Below are 15,570 nucleotides of genomic sequence, written 5' to 3' on the forward strand. Positions count from 1 at the left end.
CCCGGGGAAGAGCCGCGCGCCTGCCAGCAGCGGGGCTGAGCGGGGAGCCGTGGGAGGAGGCCTTCCCCGCCTGCCCGCACCTGTAGCGAGCTGGGAAGGAGCCCCTGGCGCGCGGCCGGACCGGAGGCGCAGCCCCCCCCAGGCGCCGCCGCCTCGTCTCCGCCAGAGCCCGCCCTGCCTGGCCAAGCACTTGTGGAGACCGTGGCAGGGTGGAGGGTTTTCCATGCTGCGGGTGCCCAGGTGAAACCTCTGGGTTTATCTTGTGAGCCCCCTTCTGTATGCAGCACCCCGGAAAGGTTGTCAAGGCAGCCCCTTCATGTGCTGCAGCCCCCCCCAGGTGAGAAGTGCAGAATGAATGAATGAATGAATGAATTTCCAGCCCATTGCAAATAAGCGAACAGATCAGCCAAAAAAATACTGATGCTGCTTGGTGTGGTTGTGTTATGGTCTTGGGGTAAGCGGGGAGGAAGACTCTCACAAACAAAGCACTGGTACATGGTTTGTGCAGCAAACAATGTGTGGGACCCATGAAAACATCTCAAGGTACCCCGGCGTGCTTTGGCACCTGTGAAAGGATCTCAAGGCGCCTTAGGGCACCGTGGCATCCTGACTGACAACCAGTGGTATAGAGGTTTAATACAGCCTTTTCATCAGGAACAAACCCCTTCACATACCTCAGGTACAGTTCCCATTCCAGCATCTTGCTGTTCAGTTTACTAAAACTAAGATGTATCCAGTACAACTGACTGCACCAACTGTGTGTAGACCTGGTGAAGTCTTCAGTGAAGTGGATTTTAATGAAAGGCTATTGAAAGCAATATTATAACTTCCATTCTTCGAGGTTTTTAAGACCTGGGTTGATAAAGCCTTGGCTGGGATGAGACAGTTGGGGACAGTCCTGCTTTGAGAAAGGGGTTGGAGTAGATCAGTGGTTCTCAACTTTTTTTCGTACCAGGACCCATTTGTAAACATGGATGGCCAATCCCAACCCAGTTCCCTGCACTCCTGACCCACTGCCTCCCTCATCCAGGCCCCAGCCCCACAGTGTGTGGGATGGGAGTGGTGGGGGGGACCCAAGCAGCCCCTTGCGGGCTGGAGCTCTGCCAGCCTGCAAGGGAAAAACTATGGTTTCCCACGTTTTTCTCCTTTAAAAGAGAATGCATTTTTAAAGTTTTCTTGATCCATTTTAAAAATTTGTTCGCAACCCTTTCATATAGTCTTCTGATCCACTTTTGGGTCATGACGCAAGGGTTGAGAAATGCTGGACTAGATGACCTCCTGAGGGCCCTTCCAGCCCTATTTTTCTCTGATTCTCAGTTGTCTTAGATAGCTCAATGTTACAGTAAATTTAAAGTGTGGAGGGAATGAGTCTGACCTTGAGGCTGCCCCCCAGATCTAAAGTACTGGAGTTGCTTTGTCAGTTAGGCATGCATAGGACACCTATGTTTCAGTATGCACTGCAGGGTTTCTGTATGAAGACTGCATGTGAGTTGAGAACTCGAGACATCTTGATTTTTTTTTTTTTTAATGGGGAATATTCTTAGAGTGTAGAAGATGAGAATAGGATATCATTTTAGGTATGTAATTTTCAGAGAACTGAGTGATGAAGCATGAGGGATTATCCAGCACTTTGCTCATCTGTCTGTGGATGCTGTTGCTCCTTATGCATAGACAGAGATGCAGACTGTTGGGGTGAGTATTAATCTGTTGGAACATATTCATTGCTGGACTGAATTGTGCTTTTAAAAATATTAAACAGTTATATTCTAAAGGCATTTATTGCTTCTCAGGGAGACTAGATACTTGTTACTGATTCACTGAACCTTAAGCACATTGGAGGCTCAGCTTGATTTTGAGGAGCAGCCAAAAATTTATGTTGTAATTATCTCAGTCATAGTTATATAAAATGGAGCTGGAAATCTTATAAAACTATTTCTTTTTTTTTTTTTTTTTAATTTCTGGTACTTCCGGCTTCCAGTTAAAAATACCCCAAAGACTTGGCTGAAAATAAGGAATTCAAAGGCATTGAGGGGAAAAAAACATTTTTTTAGTTCAGGTCAGCTTTTATCTAAAATCACAGGCTAGTGAACAAATCTGTGATTTGTTGAGTTGAAGGTGAACAAGGACTGTTACAATCTAGTCTGAATTACTGCTGCATAACATGGGCCATAGAATTTCACTCAGTAGTTCCTTCATCAGGTTGTAATAGGGTTGAAGTGTTGCTGTAACTGTGATTGTCCAGAAAATATGTGAGAAGCAAGGATTTTTGGGGGAGTCTTTTCATTTTGTTTTTTATAATATCTTTTATTGGACCAACTATACAGCTAATCCATCAAGCTGGTAACTTCTGCCTGAGGAGGAATTTTCCATTTAGAAACACTTGGTCTTTATTCAAGAACTCCAAGGGTTGCTTCCAGGTCTTTCCTCTAGTCCAAACCCACTGATCATCTGCTTTAAAAAAACCCTATTTTGTCTCCTGAGAAGCAGACCATCCTGCCTAATGAAAGCTCTACTGAGGGTAAGTGCTCAAGGCTAAATTCCCCCCAGCCACCCTCTCTTCTACAGAGTTTTCAGAAGTTACCTAAACTAAAGGCCAGACACACAGTCTGTCTTACAGTGCCTCATTTCTGGCCCTGCTGTCCCTTGCTACTTGTTTCTCTTATACCTGAAAGTCGGGTATAAGAGGACAGACAAGTAGTAAGCAGACTGATTCCTAGAAGAGTTGGACTTGAGCCTTGATTCTTTCCAGGAATTGGTCTGTCCACTACTTGCCTCTCCTTTATTTTGTCACAGCTGTTCACTGAATAATGTAGATGTTAAAGGCATATCACACTTCCCTTAATTAAGAATATATACCTATATCTCAAAGGATGTAAAATCTACTCCATCCTTTGGTAGTTGTCACAGTGGTTAATTGCCTTCTGTTAAAAAATGAAAATTTTCTGGTATGAATTTGTCTGGCATCACTTCTAGTCATTGAATCTCATGCCTTTGTTCTCTAGGTTTGAGTTCCTATTATGTGAATCTCTTAAAGAAATGTTTTAAGGGCTGAAATACATTGTAGTTACAGAATGAGACAGGAATGTAGAGAATACATTGTAGTTAGGAATGAGGCAGGAATAATGGCAATTCAAAGGAGTGTTGTGATTGGCAAAGTTATCATGTCTGTCCTTCCCACCCGCTTTTCTGAATATATTATGCTGACCTTGTCCCTTTCCTATGTTATAATATTTGAGATGCGACTAGGATGAGTTAGTGGACTGGAATTGAAGAAGAGAATAAATAGTCAAGAGACTTGCTTAAGTCTACTAATTTCTGTGCTTCTGTTGCCATGACTGCTAGCCAAGTGGATGATTAAGACAACTACAAAGTAAAGAATACCTGTAAATCCTGAAAGCCGCATCTAGATTACTCAGGGAACTATTTAAGTAGAGTGTTTCTGGCATTCCTCTCATTTCATGTATGAGATAGTGATGATGCCACAATTATAATATAAAACAAATAACATATGAGACATTAATTCTCGTGCCTCAAAGCATGACTTTTAACCACTAGATGTTTGAAGCAGCAAGGATTCCCTGACTATCTGGTCATGAGGATTCTTGCATTTTTCTTTGAAGTATGTGGGGCTGACTAGCTGCTTTGGCGATGCTACTGGACTAGAACTATTACTGCTCTGATTTGTATTACTGTTCTTATGTTAATCTAATTGCAATATTTGGGCTGAAAGGACCAGTTTTCAAAGGTACGGGCCTTTGAAAGAGCTCTGCCAGTAAGCATGTCATATGATCATAGAAGTCAAGGTGCACAGCTATTCACAGGTTTTCAGTACCTAAGACCCCAAATACCTTATAGCTGCCTTTAAATGCTGATTTGCTAAAGGTACTCTGAGACAATTCGATCTTGGGTGTTGACTATTAATTCACTTTTGCTTTTTCATTTAATTCATTTCATTGAATTGAATTAATTTCATTTCATCATTGTAGTAGCACCTAAAGAACCCAATCAGGTTCCCACTGTGTTACATATCTTACAAATCCCTATCAAGTAGGGATGTAAATATTGTTTAAAAAATCTCTGTTTAACCTCCTCTAATTATGTCCAATAAACAGTTTAACAGCTGCAGTACCCAGTGTGCTGGGAGGGAAGGAGCAAAATAACTATGATTACTACTGCTCCCTCACTTCTCCCCTTCTCGCTCCTCCCTCCCGGCTGCCTTCCTGTTCCTGAGGCACCGCTGTGCTTCCCTTCCCTGCCAGACTGCACCTCACGTTAAATGTCAACAGGCAATACATTACTGGTATTAAATATCTTTCTCTTTTAAACATTTAACCTTTCATATCCCTGCTATCAAGACATAGTCCATGCTGCAGACCGCATACATTCAGATACTCACGCCACCGTAAGTAAAAGCCAAAGATATTTCTTGTTATATATCTGACCAATTGCCTGGGATTGCCTTCAGACTCCTTACTAAAACCTTATATAGTAACTTGCAGTCAAGTAACTAACTCTGTGGATAAGGCAGCCTGGGTAGCTTTCCTGTTTCTATCACTCCAAGGAAGTAGTCAAAGGTCCCTGACATGTTACATCAATTTGTGTAATTAACCAGTTAATTGCATATAAATTTAGATGTGCTACACATGCAAAGTAATTATTATCCAATAAAAATGGCCAACTAGCCATAAATTTGTTACTTGAAAAAGGTAGAACATTTTTATAGCTGGTTTCTATCAAGCTATAATTTGAGTGTGTGGCATGTCACACACACGGTGATTGTGTTTGGCCAGGTCCTCCAGTATCCCAGGGTAGACTGCTTTCGCTCGCTCACTCACTCACGCTCTTCTCCCCACTCCTCCTTCCTGCAAGAAAATTCATGCTCAACTCTGCTGCCCCAGGACACAGTAGCGGGAGATATACATAGAGTCATGTCTGTGTCTTTATATTCTAGACTTTATATAAGGTTTGAGTAGCATTTTGAGAGAGACTAAGGGAAGACTTTTGACCTTTGATCAAGGCTTTTATTATATAACTATGCTTCAATTGTATCAAGTATTTAATATGTTAAAAAAAAATATCATGGGCCTAGGGTAAGGAACCTAGGATTTGAACTGTTCATTTTATAGCTTGAAAGAATTGGCACTTTTTCATTTTTAGTTGATAAACTACATGTTAAAGGTAGTGCATGAACAGAATACTCTGACTAGACACACTATTTATTTATTGTATGTTTAATTGCTAGAATGAGTAGTCAGGGCTCCTCTAATGCATGAGTTTTGTTTGAATAAGCCTAGCCCCCTCCAACTCTTTCACTTATGCCAGGACTAACTGATTATTTTCAGTGTGCCGAGTTTAGACTGAATTTCACATATTAAGAAATGCTAGGCATGACACCTGGGTGTACTGCTCACTCGTTTCAATGCAAGTGCTGTCTCGGTATGCCCCCGTTGAGGAACTGATTAAATTCTGTAGTATGATACAGCTCCACCTCTTCTAGTGCAACAAAAATGAAAACTAAATAAAAGCCTTTAAATAGAAGTGCGCCAATACATTGGTTCAATATCGGATCGGCACCAATATAAAGAAATTTATCTATATTGGAAATCGGCCTGATGTGGCCGATAATTTGGCCAATAAGTGGCCCATGCATGCATGCAGCTGCAGCATAGCACGTAGGCAGCGAGGAGCATAGCTGGCAGTGTGGAGAGCTGTGTGCAGCTGGAAAGGGGAGGGGGATTGGGAGGGGCATGGGGGGGGTGCAGATCAAACCCCCTGTGGTGAGGCAGGTGTGGGGCTGGGGCAGGGGCAGGAGCAGGCACTGCTCAGGCATTGAGGGGGGGGTGCACAGGATGGAGCTGCTGCTTGTCCAGGGTCCCTTGGAAGGGGGGAGGGAGGGAGTGGCTTCTGCTGCTGCACACAGCTCCTTCAGAGGCTCATCCAGCAGCTCCCACCACTGTCCCCACCACTCGTCTGGGAGGGCATGGGGTGGGGCATGTGCGCCCAGATCTGCACAAAGCGGGCAGTGGCAGCATTGGGAGGGGAGCTATGGGGTGGCTATGGTGATTTTTGGGGTGGCTGCAGCTCTCCCCTGTAGCCCTCTCCCAGCGCCACTGCCGCCCCGGTGCCAGCCCCAACGCACAGCTGCATCCCACCCTGCCCACACCCCACACCAATCTGGGGCGCACCCCCCACGCCCTCCCAGAGCCCCCCTCCTGCGCCCCGCAGACAAGCTGCAGCTCTGTCCCCTGCCCCAACTGGGCAGCGCCCAGCCCCAGTTCCACTTCCTCCCTCACCACAGGGACCTTGATCTGCGCACCCATGCTCCTTCCCTCCCCTTTCACCACAACAGACTTACCAGCTGCACGCAGCTGCATTGGAAATCGGATTGGAATCAGCCAATATGCGTCCTTAAAAATTGGCTATTAGTATCGACCCTAAAAATCTCTATTGATGCACCCCTACTTTTAAACATATCCTTCCTTTGTCTATTCTTCTACTCTGAGTCACAAGTTTTTTTCACAAGGGGCCGCAAGAGACCTCTTCAGGTCTTGGAAGGAGAGACTAGAAGGAAGCATTCTCCCACTTGCTCCCAAGGTTTTTTTACTCTCTGCAAGTTCACCTCACAAGCTGTAATAGATTTTGAACTGTTTTCTTCTTTTCTCGGTTGGTCATCCATGGCTGTTTCTGCTGTCATTACCACAGAGTCTCTTCCTCTATCATTTTCCATGTTCCTGTCCTTATGAGAGAAGATAGCTGCATGTATGTCTTCACTCTTCCCAATATGCTTCAATGTTGAGGTTTAATCTCACATGTACCTTGGAAAAGACAGTTCACAGGCTGCCTCTTTTAGGCATAGCAGCTTTGGACCTGGGCATGCCAGAGCTGACAAGTCCTTTTATATGGAGCTTTTGAAAGATGCTGCACGTTTAATGTTGTATCTTTCTTCTACAGATTGTATTTTTCTTGAGGGTGAATAGAGAGAAAATTGAAGCAGTTTTTGTAAAATGCAGTACTAATGGGTTTCAAAGCCAGTGGATTAGGTGCTACAGAGGACTGGTTTTAGTTAGAAGCAAAAGTGGCAAGTGGCATACACAAGAAAGGAGAGGGAGCTGTAGCCAAGGAAACAGAAGGTGAAGATGTGCTGCAAAGTTGGTGGTTGGGAGGGGAGGAGTGAATTAGATAGAACTTGTTGCCCCTACAATTAGAAAAATACACTGACTTGTATTTGACAAGAAGGATTTAGGAAGCAATTGAAAGTTACAAATAGAATCATAGAAAATTAGGGTTGGAAGGAACCTCTAGTCCAGCCCCATGTTCAAAGCAGAACCATCCTCAACTAGATCATCCCAGCTAAGGCTTTGTCTAGCTGGTTCTTAAAAACCTCCAAGGATGGAAATTGTACAACCTCTCTAGGTATCCTGTTCCAGTGCTTTACTACCCTCCTAGTGAGAGAGTTTTTCCTGATGCCTAGCCTAAACTTCCCTTGCAACTTGAGACCATTGTACCTTGTTCTCTCATCTAACACCAACGGCCATGTGAAGACGAAACGAGAGGCGTGTTTGCACCGCACCTTAAAGCGGGCTAAATGCTTTCGCACCACTTTAATGGTGTCAGTGTTTGCACGCCGCGGCAGCGTATTGTGCATTAATTCCAGCGCAATAGGAAATTTGGTGGCCTAATGCACCTTGAATGACTTGGGGTGCAGCAAACTAAAACTCCTTTAAGGAGTTTTAGTTTGCTGCCCCTACAGCCGCAGAGCGAAGTACTCCATGCAGCTCCATGGCTCTGTAGGAAACCCTGCAGGCAGCCTGGTAGCAGCCCAGGAAAACAGCTCCGTGCAAGAAAAGCAGCGAGCCTGATCTTTTCATTTTTTTCTTCCTCCCCTGGAGCCTGCCTGAGCTGCATGGGGGCCTGGTGCTTCCCTCCACAGCTGCGGTGCTCCCTGGGACCACCCCAGCTGGGTGCCTGCGGGTGGGTGCTGCCTGGAGGGGTGGCTGCAGCTGCTGTGGAGGGAAGCATCAGCCCGCCGGCAGCTTACCCTCCCCTCTCCGCGGGAGAGGCAGGTAAGTCAACAGGGTGTTTGCATGACACAGGGGTTTAATCAGCCCTAAATTGAAGCAGTATTTTTTTAAACCCACCACTTTAATTTAGGACCCCTGTTTTGTCTACACACGCCCAATGAGAATAGTCTAGCTCCATCCTCTTTCATACCCCCCTTAGATAGTTGAAGGTTGCTATTAAATCCCCTCTGTCTTCTCTTCTCTAAACTAAATAAGCATAGTTCTCTTAGCCTCTCTGCAGAAATCATGTGCCCCAGCCCCCTAACCATTTTTGTTGCCTTCCTCTGGACTCTCTCCAATTTGTCCACATCCTTTCTGTAGTGAGGAGCTCAAAACTGAACATAGTACTCCAGATGTGGCCTTACTAGCTCTGAATAGAGGGGGATAATCACTTCCCTTGATCTATTGGCAGTGCTTCTACTGATGCGCCCAGCATGCTGTTAGTCTTCTTCGCAACAAAGGCACATTGTTGACTCATCTTAAGCTTATTGTCCACTATAACCCCCAGATCCTTTTCTGCAGAGTTACTGCTTGGGCAGTCATTCCTCAGCCTGTACCAGTGCATAGCATTGTTCTGTCCTGAGTGTAGGACCCTGCACTTGTCCTTATTGAAACTCATGAGATTTCTTTTGGCCCAATCCTCCACTTTGTTGAGGTCTCTCTGAATCCTAGCCCTACTGTCCAGCATATCTACTACTCCCCCTGTCTTGGTGTCATCTGTAAACTTGCTACGGATGCACTGTATCCCATGTTGCAGTCATTGATGAAGAAATTGAACAAAACTAGTCCCTTGGGCACTCCACTTGATACCAGCTACCAACTAGACATCGAGCCATTGATTACTACCCGTTGTGCCCGACAATCCAGACAGTTTTATATCCCCCTTGTAGTCTTCATCTAACTTGTACTTCCTAACTTGATTGTGACAATTTTGTGGGAGACTGTATCAAAAGCTTTGCTAAAGTCAAGGTATATCACATCCACTGCTCTCCCCGCATCCACAGAGCCAGGCATCTCATCATAGAAGGCAGTCAGTTTGGTCAGGCATGACTTGCCCTTGGTGAATCCATGCTGACTGTTCCTAATCACCTTCTCATCCAAGTACTTAGAAATGGATTCCTTGAGGACCTGACTCATCTATAGTTCCCTGTATCTTCCTTCTTCCCTTTCTTAAAGATGGACACTATATTTGCCCTTTTCCAATTGTCTGGGACCTCTTTGAAGAGTTCCCTGCTAAGTTAAGCTGCTTTTCCACCATACTTGCTAGTCTTCCTGCACATCAGGATGGTTCCTCAATAAGGTTTCTTTAAACTACAGCCAGTTCTCCTGGACTGCTTTTCTCCTCAGACTGGCTTCCCAGGGGATCCTTCCCATCAGTTCCTTAAGGGAGTTAAAGTCTGCTTTTCTGAAATCCAGGGTCCATACTCTGCTGTTCTCCATCCTTCCTTTCCTCAGGATTCTGAAATCAATCATCTCATGGTCACTGCTGCCCAAGTTGCCATCCGCTGCTAAATTACCCACCAGTTCTTCCCTGTCTGTGAGCAGCAGGTCAAGAAGAGCATGGCCCCTAGTTGGCTGCTCCAGCACTCGCACCAGGAAGTTGTTCCTAACACTCTCCAGAAACTTCCTGGATTGCCTGTGCACTTCTGTATTGCTCTCCCAGCATATGTCAGGGTGATTGAAGTCCCCCATGAGAATCAGGGCCTGTGACTGGGAAATGTCTGCTAGCTGTCTGAAGAAAGCCTCATTCACCACTTCCTCCTGGTCTGGTGGTCTATAGCAGACCCCTATCTCAACATCACCTTTGTTGCTCTCCCCTCTGACACTGACTTAGAGACTTCCAACAGGCCTATCTTCAGTTTCATACTTAAGCTCAGAATAATCATATGGCTATTTTACATAAAGTGCAACCTCTCCTCCCCTTCTCCTCTGCCTGTCCTTCCTGAACATTTTATACTTATCCATGACAGTGCTCCAGTCATGTGAGCTATCCCACCAACTCTCTGTTACTCCAATCATGTCATAGTGCCATGACTGAGCAAGGACTTCCAGTTCTTCCTGTTTGTTTCCCAGGCTCCATGCATTCATGTACAAGCACCTGCAGTAAGTAGCTGATTGTCCTACTTTCTCTGGAAGAATGAGAAGGCCATCCCTGTTGCCCCCTCCTGCTTGCTCTTCCTCCGGGTCATCCACTTCCTCACTTACCTCAGGGCTTTGGTCTCTATCCTCTGGCAAACGTAGTTTAAAGCCCTCCTCACTAGGTTAGTGAGCCTGTTTGTGAAGCTGCTCTTCTCTGTCTTCAGCAAGTGGATGCCGTCTCTTCCTAGCAATCTTTCTTGGAACATCTTCCATAGTTGAAGAAGTAAAAGCCCTGCTGGCAATGCCATCTGCACAGCCATTCATTGATCTGCTGGATGCACCTGCTCCTGCCCGGACCCTTCCCCTTGACCAGAAGGATTGAGGAGAACACCACCTAAGCCTCTGTCCCCTTCACCTTTGTACCTAGAGCTCTGTAGTCACTTTTGATCTGCTTGGGGTTTCCCCTGGCAGTATCATTGACGCCCACATGAATGAGCAGTAAGGGGTAGTAGTCAGAGGGCCAGGTGAGTCTCGTTACTCCCTCTGTGACATGTTGGATCTGGGCTCTGGGCAAGTAGCAGACCTCCTGAGACAATAGGTCAGGTTGGCAGATGGATACCTCCACCCCCTGCAGAAGGGAGTCTTCAATCACCACCACCCATTGCTTCTTCTTGGTGGTAGTGGTCTCTATCCTTCCAGCCTTGGGGAGGCCTGGCCTGTCCTCCTCCACCAATGGAAGGTGGTACTCCTCTGCTTCTAGGACTCCATATCTGTTCTCCAGGCAAACTGCTGCAAGTGGATATGAAGATTCCTGCTTGCCGCCAGAGGTCAGAAGCTTCCAGCTTCCACCTTCCTGGGAGTACGTGTACTCTCCCTTCTCTAGTGCTGCCTTTGGTAGTCCTTCCTCCACAGTCCTAGAGATCTCCTTCAGCACAGAGTCAATGAAGTCCTCATGGTGGAGGATGTTTTGAAGCTTTGCCACCTCCTCCTCTGGGCCTCTTGTCGGCTTCATGAGGGACACCACTAGGAGGCACCACTTACATCGCAGGCACTCCCCCACCTCCACATCACTAGAAGGAACCTGCAAGGCGCACACTTCACAGTGCCAAACCAGGACCAGGGTGAATCTCAACAGTGAGCGTTCCTACCTGGACAGACCCCTCATGGATGCAAGCAGAGGCAGCGGCAGTGGCTGTGGCATTGTGATGTCCTCCAGCTTTTTCTCTGGGTCTCTTAATCCGCCGCCTCTTTCTTGCTACCCTTCTTCCAAGCACACTTTCCTTAGCAAACTTGCCAGTAAGCTGGCCTGTTTACTACTCCTTGGTTGCAAAAGGTTCCTTTTTCCCTGGTTCCTCTCACCAAGCATACGGGCTCCCCTTCAAAGAGCGGGGCAGCTAACTGACCTGCAAACTGCTTACCATTTGCTGCTGCTGCTCACTTGCACAAGGTTTGGCACAAATAAGCATAAGGTTTGGCAGAAGTCAGTGTAGATGGAGAAGTACAGTTAGAAAATGTATGTTATAGATTATTTTTTAAAAGTTAAAAAAATGCAAAAAACTGCTTGGCAACTCTACCAGTATCATAGACAGGCAGAGATCAGAGGCTGGCTAAGCTATCATTAACCTTTTTGGACATTTTAGTCAAGGGCACAAATTGATTAGGATGATGCCTAAACACCACTTTTCCCACAGCATCCTAACAGTTTATATATGAACTGAAGTGATTTGGGACAGATAATGCTTACGGTTAGGAAGATAAATCACCAGGTATGGGAAGTTGCATGCAATCTGATTCATGAGGTAATGGCTTTTGGAAACTTTTAGATGTATTGAATAGCCATTGTGCTGTAGCATCATCCAGAGCAAAACTACTAAAACTTTGATGTGACAAATGTACCTAAATTTGGCAAACTCCACTGGAAGCTGTTCTGTTTCACTTGACAAAATAGGATCAGCTTTAGCATGTTCCTTAGCCTTGGGGTAGGAGATGTAGCAGAGAAGAATTAGATTCTTTTTCGTTATGTTTGCTACCCCTTCCTTTAGCCTGCACCTGAGAAGTGGTTGGCAGTCTCCTTTTGTTTAAGTAGTGAAGTAGTGTTAGGGGGTGTTGTAGCCATGATGGCAAGAGGCAAGGATTTTTTGGGTTGATTTCTTTTATTGGACCAACTGCAGTGTTGGGATAAAATTAAATAAGCAAGAAGAATACTTTACATTTGAAAGCTTGTCTAACTTTATCCCAACTATGTATTTAGTTCAATAAAAGATATCACCCCAGAAAAAAAATCCTTGCCTATCCTTTTGCTGAATTAAGACTGCTAGCCTAAACATCTAGCACCTGCTTTCTCTTAGGGACCAGCTCTTCCCAGGACAAGATGATCTGTTGGTTCTTTCTTTGTCTGAGAGTATCACAGGTGAGCCATGGACAATGCCTGCTCTCACACACATCAAGTATTGGCTCATGGCTGTGTTTCTGAGAAGAGTTCCCCTATAAAAACCACTGCTGTACTTCCTCATAAATCCCCTGGTTCTCTAAGATGGTAGATATGACAGGCCCATATTTTTTCACAAGTATTTTCACAGTGGCATGTTCCCCTTCTGACCTTTTCCTGTCAAAGGAGGAATTAATTAAATATCTCTAGTGACTTCTCCCCCTGCATTACAGTAACTGCCATCTCAAGTTGTCTAGGTGCACTCCTGGGAGTGGTTGTGTTTCTGGATAGGGAAGGACTGGGTTCACAGACATTAAGGGCAGTGCACCTGGTTTTTGAGTCTGTAGCAGCTACTCCTAGAATTGCAGCTGCCATTCTCATTGGGCTGCCAGTTGGGCTTTTGCTATTCTTGCTGAGCTGTAAGTTGGACTTGTTACTGTTTCTGGAGCCTGCACTATTTGCAGGCTGGGCTTCTTGAAGTTGTTGCTCAGCCCCAGCCTATGGTTATTGCTGAAAGGCTGAAATCTGAGCAGTCTCGTAGCAAGCTTATGGAGTGCCTGGGGGGTGGGAGCAGCAAGGGCATGCTGACCACTGTAGATTGGGTGGGGAGGAGGGGCATGGTTGAAAGGAAGGGAAGTCTCATCTGCCCAGACTACTGAAGCTGCTGCCACTGCTACTGCTGTATCTGCATTAGCTCTGTCAGCAGCTGCCCTGTGGCTGGGCTCCCTGGGAGCCAGTTCTTGTGCCCCATTTGTTTCTTCTCCCCCTACTCTCCCAGTACATATGTATTGGGTGCCAAGCTCTGCCTGCTCTGACAAAGGCTCCTCAGAGGGGAACACCGTTCCATTTGTCCCGCTTGCCCCGTGTCCCCCAGATACACTGCTTGGTGCAGTTTTGTGCTGCGCTGCCTGCCTCCTGCCATGGTGCTGCAATGCCACTGTCATCCCTGGGCGTGTGTAGACGAAACAGGAGCCCTAAATTGAAGCGGTGGGTTTTTAAAAAACACCGCTTCAATTTAGGGCTGATTAACACTCTGTCTTGCACACACTCCGCTGACTTACCTGCCACTCTGGTGGAGAGGGGAGGGTGAGCTGCCGATGGGTAGAGCGGTCCCTGGGCTGCAGTGGGGGCTGGTGCTTCCCTCTGCAGCAGTGGTGGCGCCCCCGCAGGCAGCACCCACCCACAGGCAGCCAGCTTGGGCGTTCCCAGGGGGCACCATAGCCACAGAGGAAAACACCAGGCCCCTGCGCAGCTCAGGCAGGCAGGCATGCTCCGGGAAAATGGTGGGGAGGAGGAAAATCAGGCTCGCTGCTTTTCTTAGGCGGAGCTGCTTTCCCATGCTGCTGTCAGGCTTCTTGCAGGGCTTCCTGCAGAGCCGTGGAGCTGCATGGAGCCCAGTGCTTTGCTTCACGACTGTAGGAGCAGCAAACTAAAACTCCTTTGAGTTGCCAAATTTCCTACAGCGGCTGGAATATGCCGCTGAGGCATGCAAACACCAAGACCATTAAAGCGGTGCAAAAGCATTTAGCCTGCTTTAAAGTGTCATGCTAATACACCTCTCATTCCGTCTACACATGGGCCCTGGTGGCAAAGACTCCCCAGAGCGGGGTTCTGATGTCATGCTCATAGTCGGCACCTAGTCTGAGCTTTCTGCTTCAGCTGCTGTTCAGTAGCCACTTGCCCAGTTTTCTCTTTAGGACCTTTATTTGACAGCGTGCGTGAGAAACTGGGTACAGCGTCTGGTACCAAATGTAAGCTTGTGCAATCCTTAGCATCCTCCAGCAAAAGTCTGCACCCACCTTATACACCATCAAGGATTGCCTGCTAGCTGGGGTTTGGCCGCCGTATCAAAGGTTAGTTCAGTGTAAACCATATAAACTTCCTACCTAGTCATAGTATTTTGTACTCACTTGCTCCTTGTATGTTTGGGTAAAGTTTATGAACTATGTTTCCTGGGTAAATTATGAGAAATTAAATTGTAGACAGGACCTGCAAAAGATCAGTATGTGCCTAGAGCAGTGGTTTCCAACCTGTGGTCTGTGGATCCCTGGGGGTCAGCAGACTATGTCTAAGGGGTCCAGGAAAGATTACTATGGTCAAACAAAAGTATGTGAATACCCACACATACAATTCAAAGGGGTCCACCCCTACTTTCAAATTTTTTTTAAGGGTCTGCAAATGAAAACTGGTTAAAAACCACTGGCCTAGAGTGTGGAATTACAGGAGGATCCTGCCCTCAGTTATACCTTTGCCTTCAAAAGTTAAATACATTTGTTTCAGTTTATAGTCCTTTACCCCCAAAGCGATATATAACCTTTTGAAGACTAGTCATCCCAAATCAAATTGTTTCCATGGAGTGACAGCTTTTGACCCTGCTTTGGTCACTGGCTGGAGTGTCTCTTTAAATTCCAGACACCTTTATTTTACAGTTCGGTACATTTTGTTTCATTGGCCTGTAGGGCTGGGAAAAACCTCAGATAACTCACTTTTAGCACCATCATAGCTAGCATCTTCTAAAGATTTATCTTTCTTTCTGTTCACTTCACACTTCCACAAGCTGCTAAATTGTTTATCTACAACTTAGATGCACTCAGAAAGGTGTAGAATTATGCCTGCAGGAACAGAAAAGAAAAACTTTCCATTCCAGCCCTCTCAAAAAAGATATTGTCACTGGATATAGTAAATAGGGGTAGACTGATTTAAAATGGTAGTGGTTCTTTGGGGAGTAATTTTATTATCTCTCAGTAAATACAAGTTTGTATTGCTAGAAGGGTTAATACCTCTGAATATTAATAGCATTGCCAGTTCTAAATTGAGTCTCCATACATGCATATTGGTGTCACAAGATGTAACTGTATAACAGGCTGGAACTTTTTAGAAGCCAGATGTTTGCACTAAAACCAGAAAGCTGCGAAGTATTATTCCCAGTGAGGAAACACGTATAAAATTCAGTCCTGTCTTTTACATTTCTCATTAGGTTAAGACTAAGCATAAGAGCATTCC

At 45.8% G+C, this 15,570-nt stretch overlaps 1 protein-coding gene across 2 annotated transcripts in view; it reads left to right on the forward strand.

The window, feature by feature from the left end:
* The first annotated feature begins 1,344 nt into the window (after nucleotides 1–1,344).
* ZC3H12C (zinc finger CCCH-type containing 12C) overlaps nucleotides 1,345–15,570 on the forward strand; it is a 62,703-nt gene continuing 48,477 nt past the window's right edge. The window contains exon 1 of one of the 2 annotated variants that reach the window (XM_025214890.1): nucleotides 1,345–1,692. In XM_025214890.1, coding sequence (XP_025070675.1) covers nucleotides 1,611–1,692 — 82 coding nt within the window. In that variant the 5' untranslated portion in view covers nucleotides 1,345–1,610. The remainder of the gene's footprint in view (nucleotides 1,693–15,570) is intronic. The other variant, XM_025214891.1, reaches the window with a different exon arrangement.

Source organism: Alligator sinensis, unplaced genomic scaffold (genome assembly GCF_000455745.1).
Source record: "Alligator sinensis unplaced genomic scaffold, ASM45574v1 scaffold397_1, whole genome shotgun sequence".
NCBI classification, from domain to species: Eukaryota; Metazoa; Chordata; order Crocodylia; family Alligatoridae; genus Alligator; species Alligator sinensis.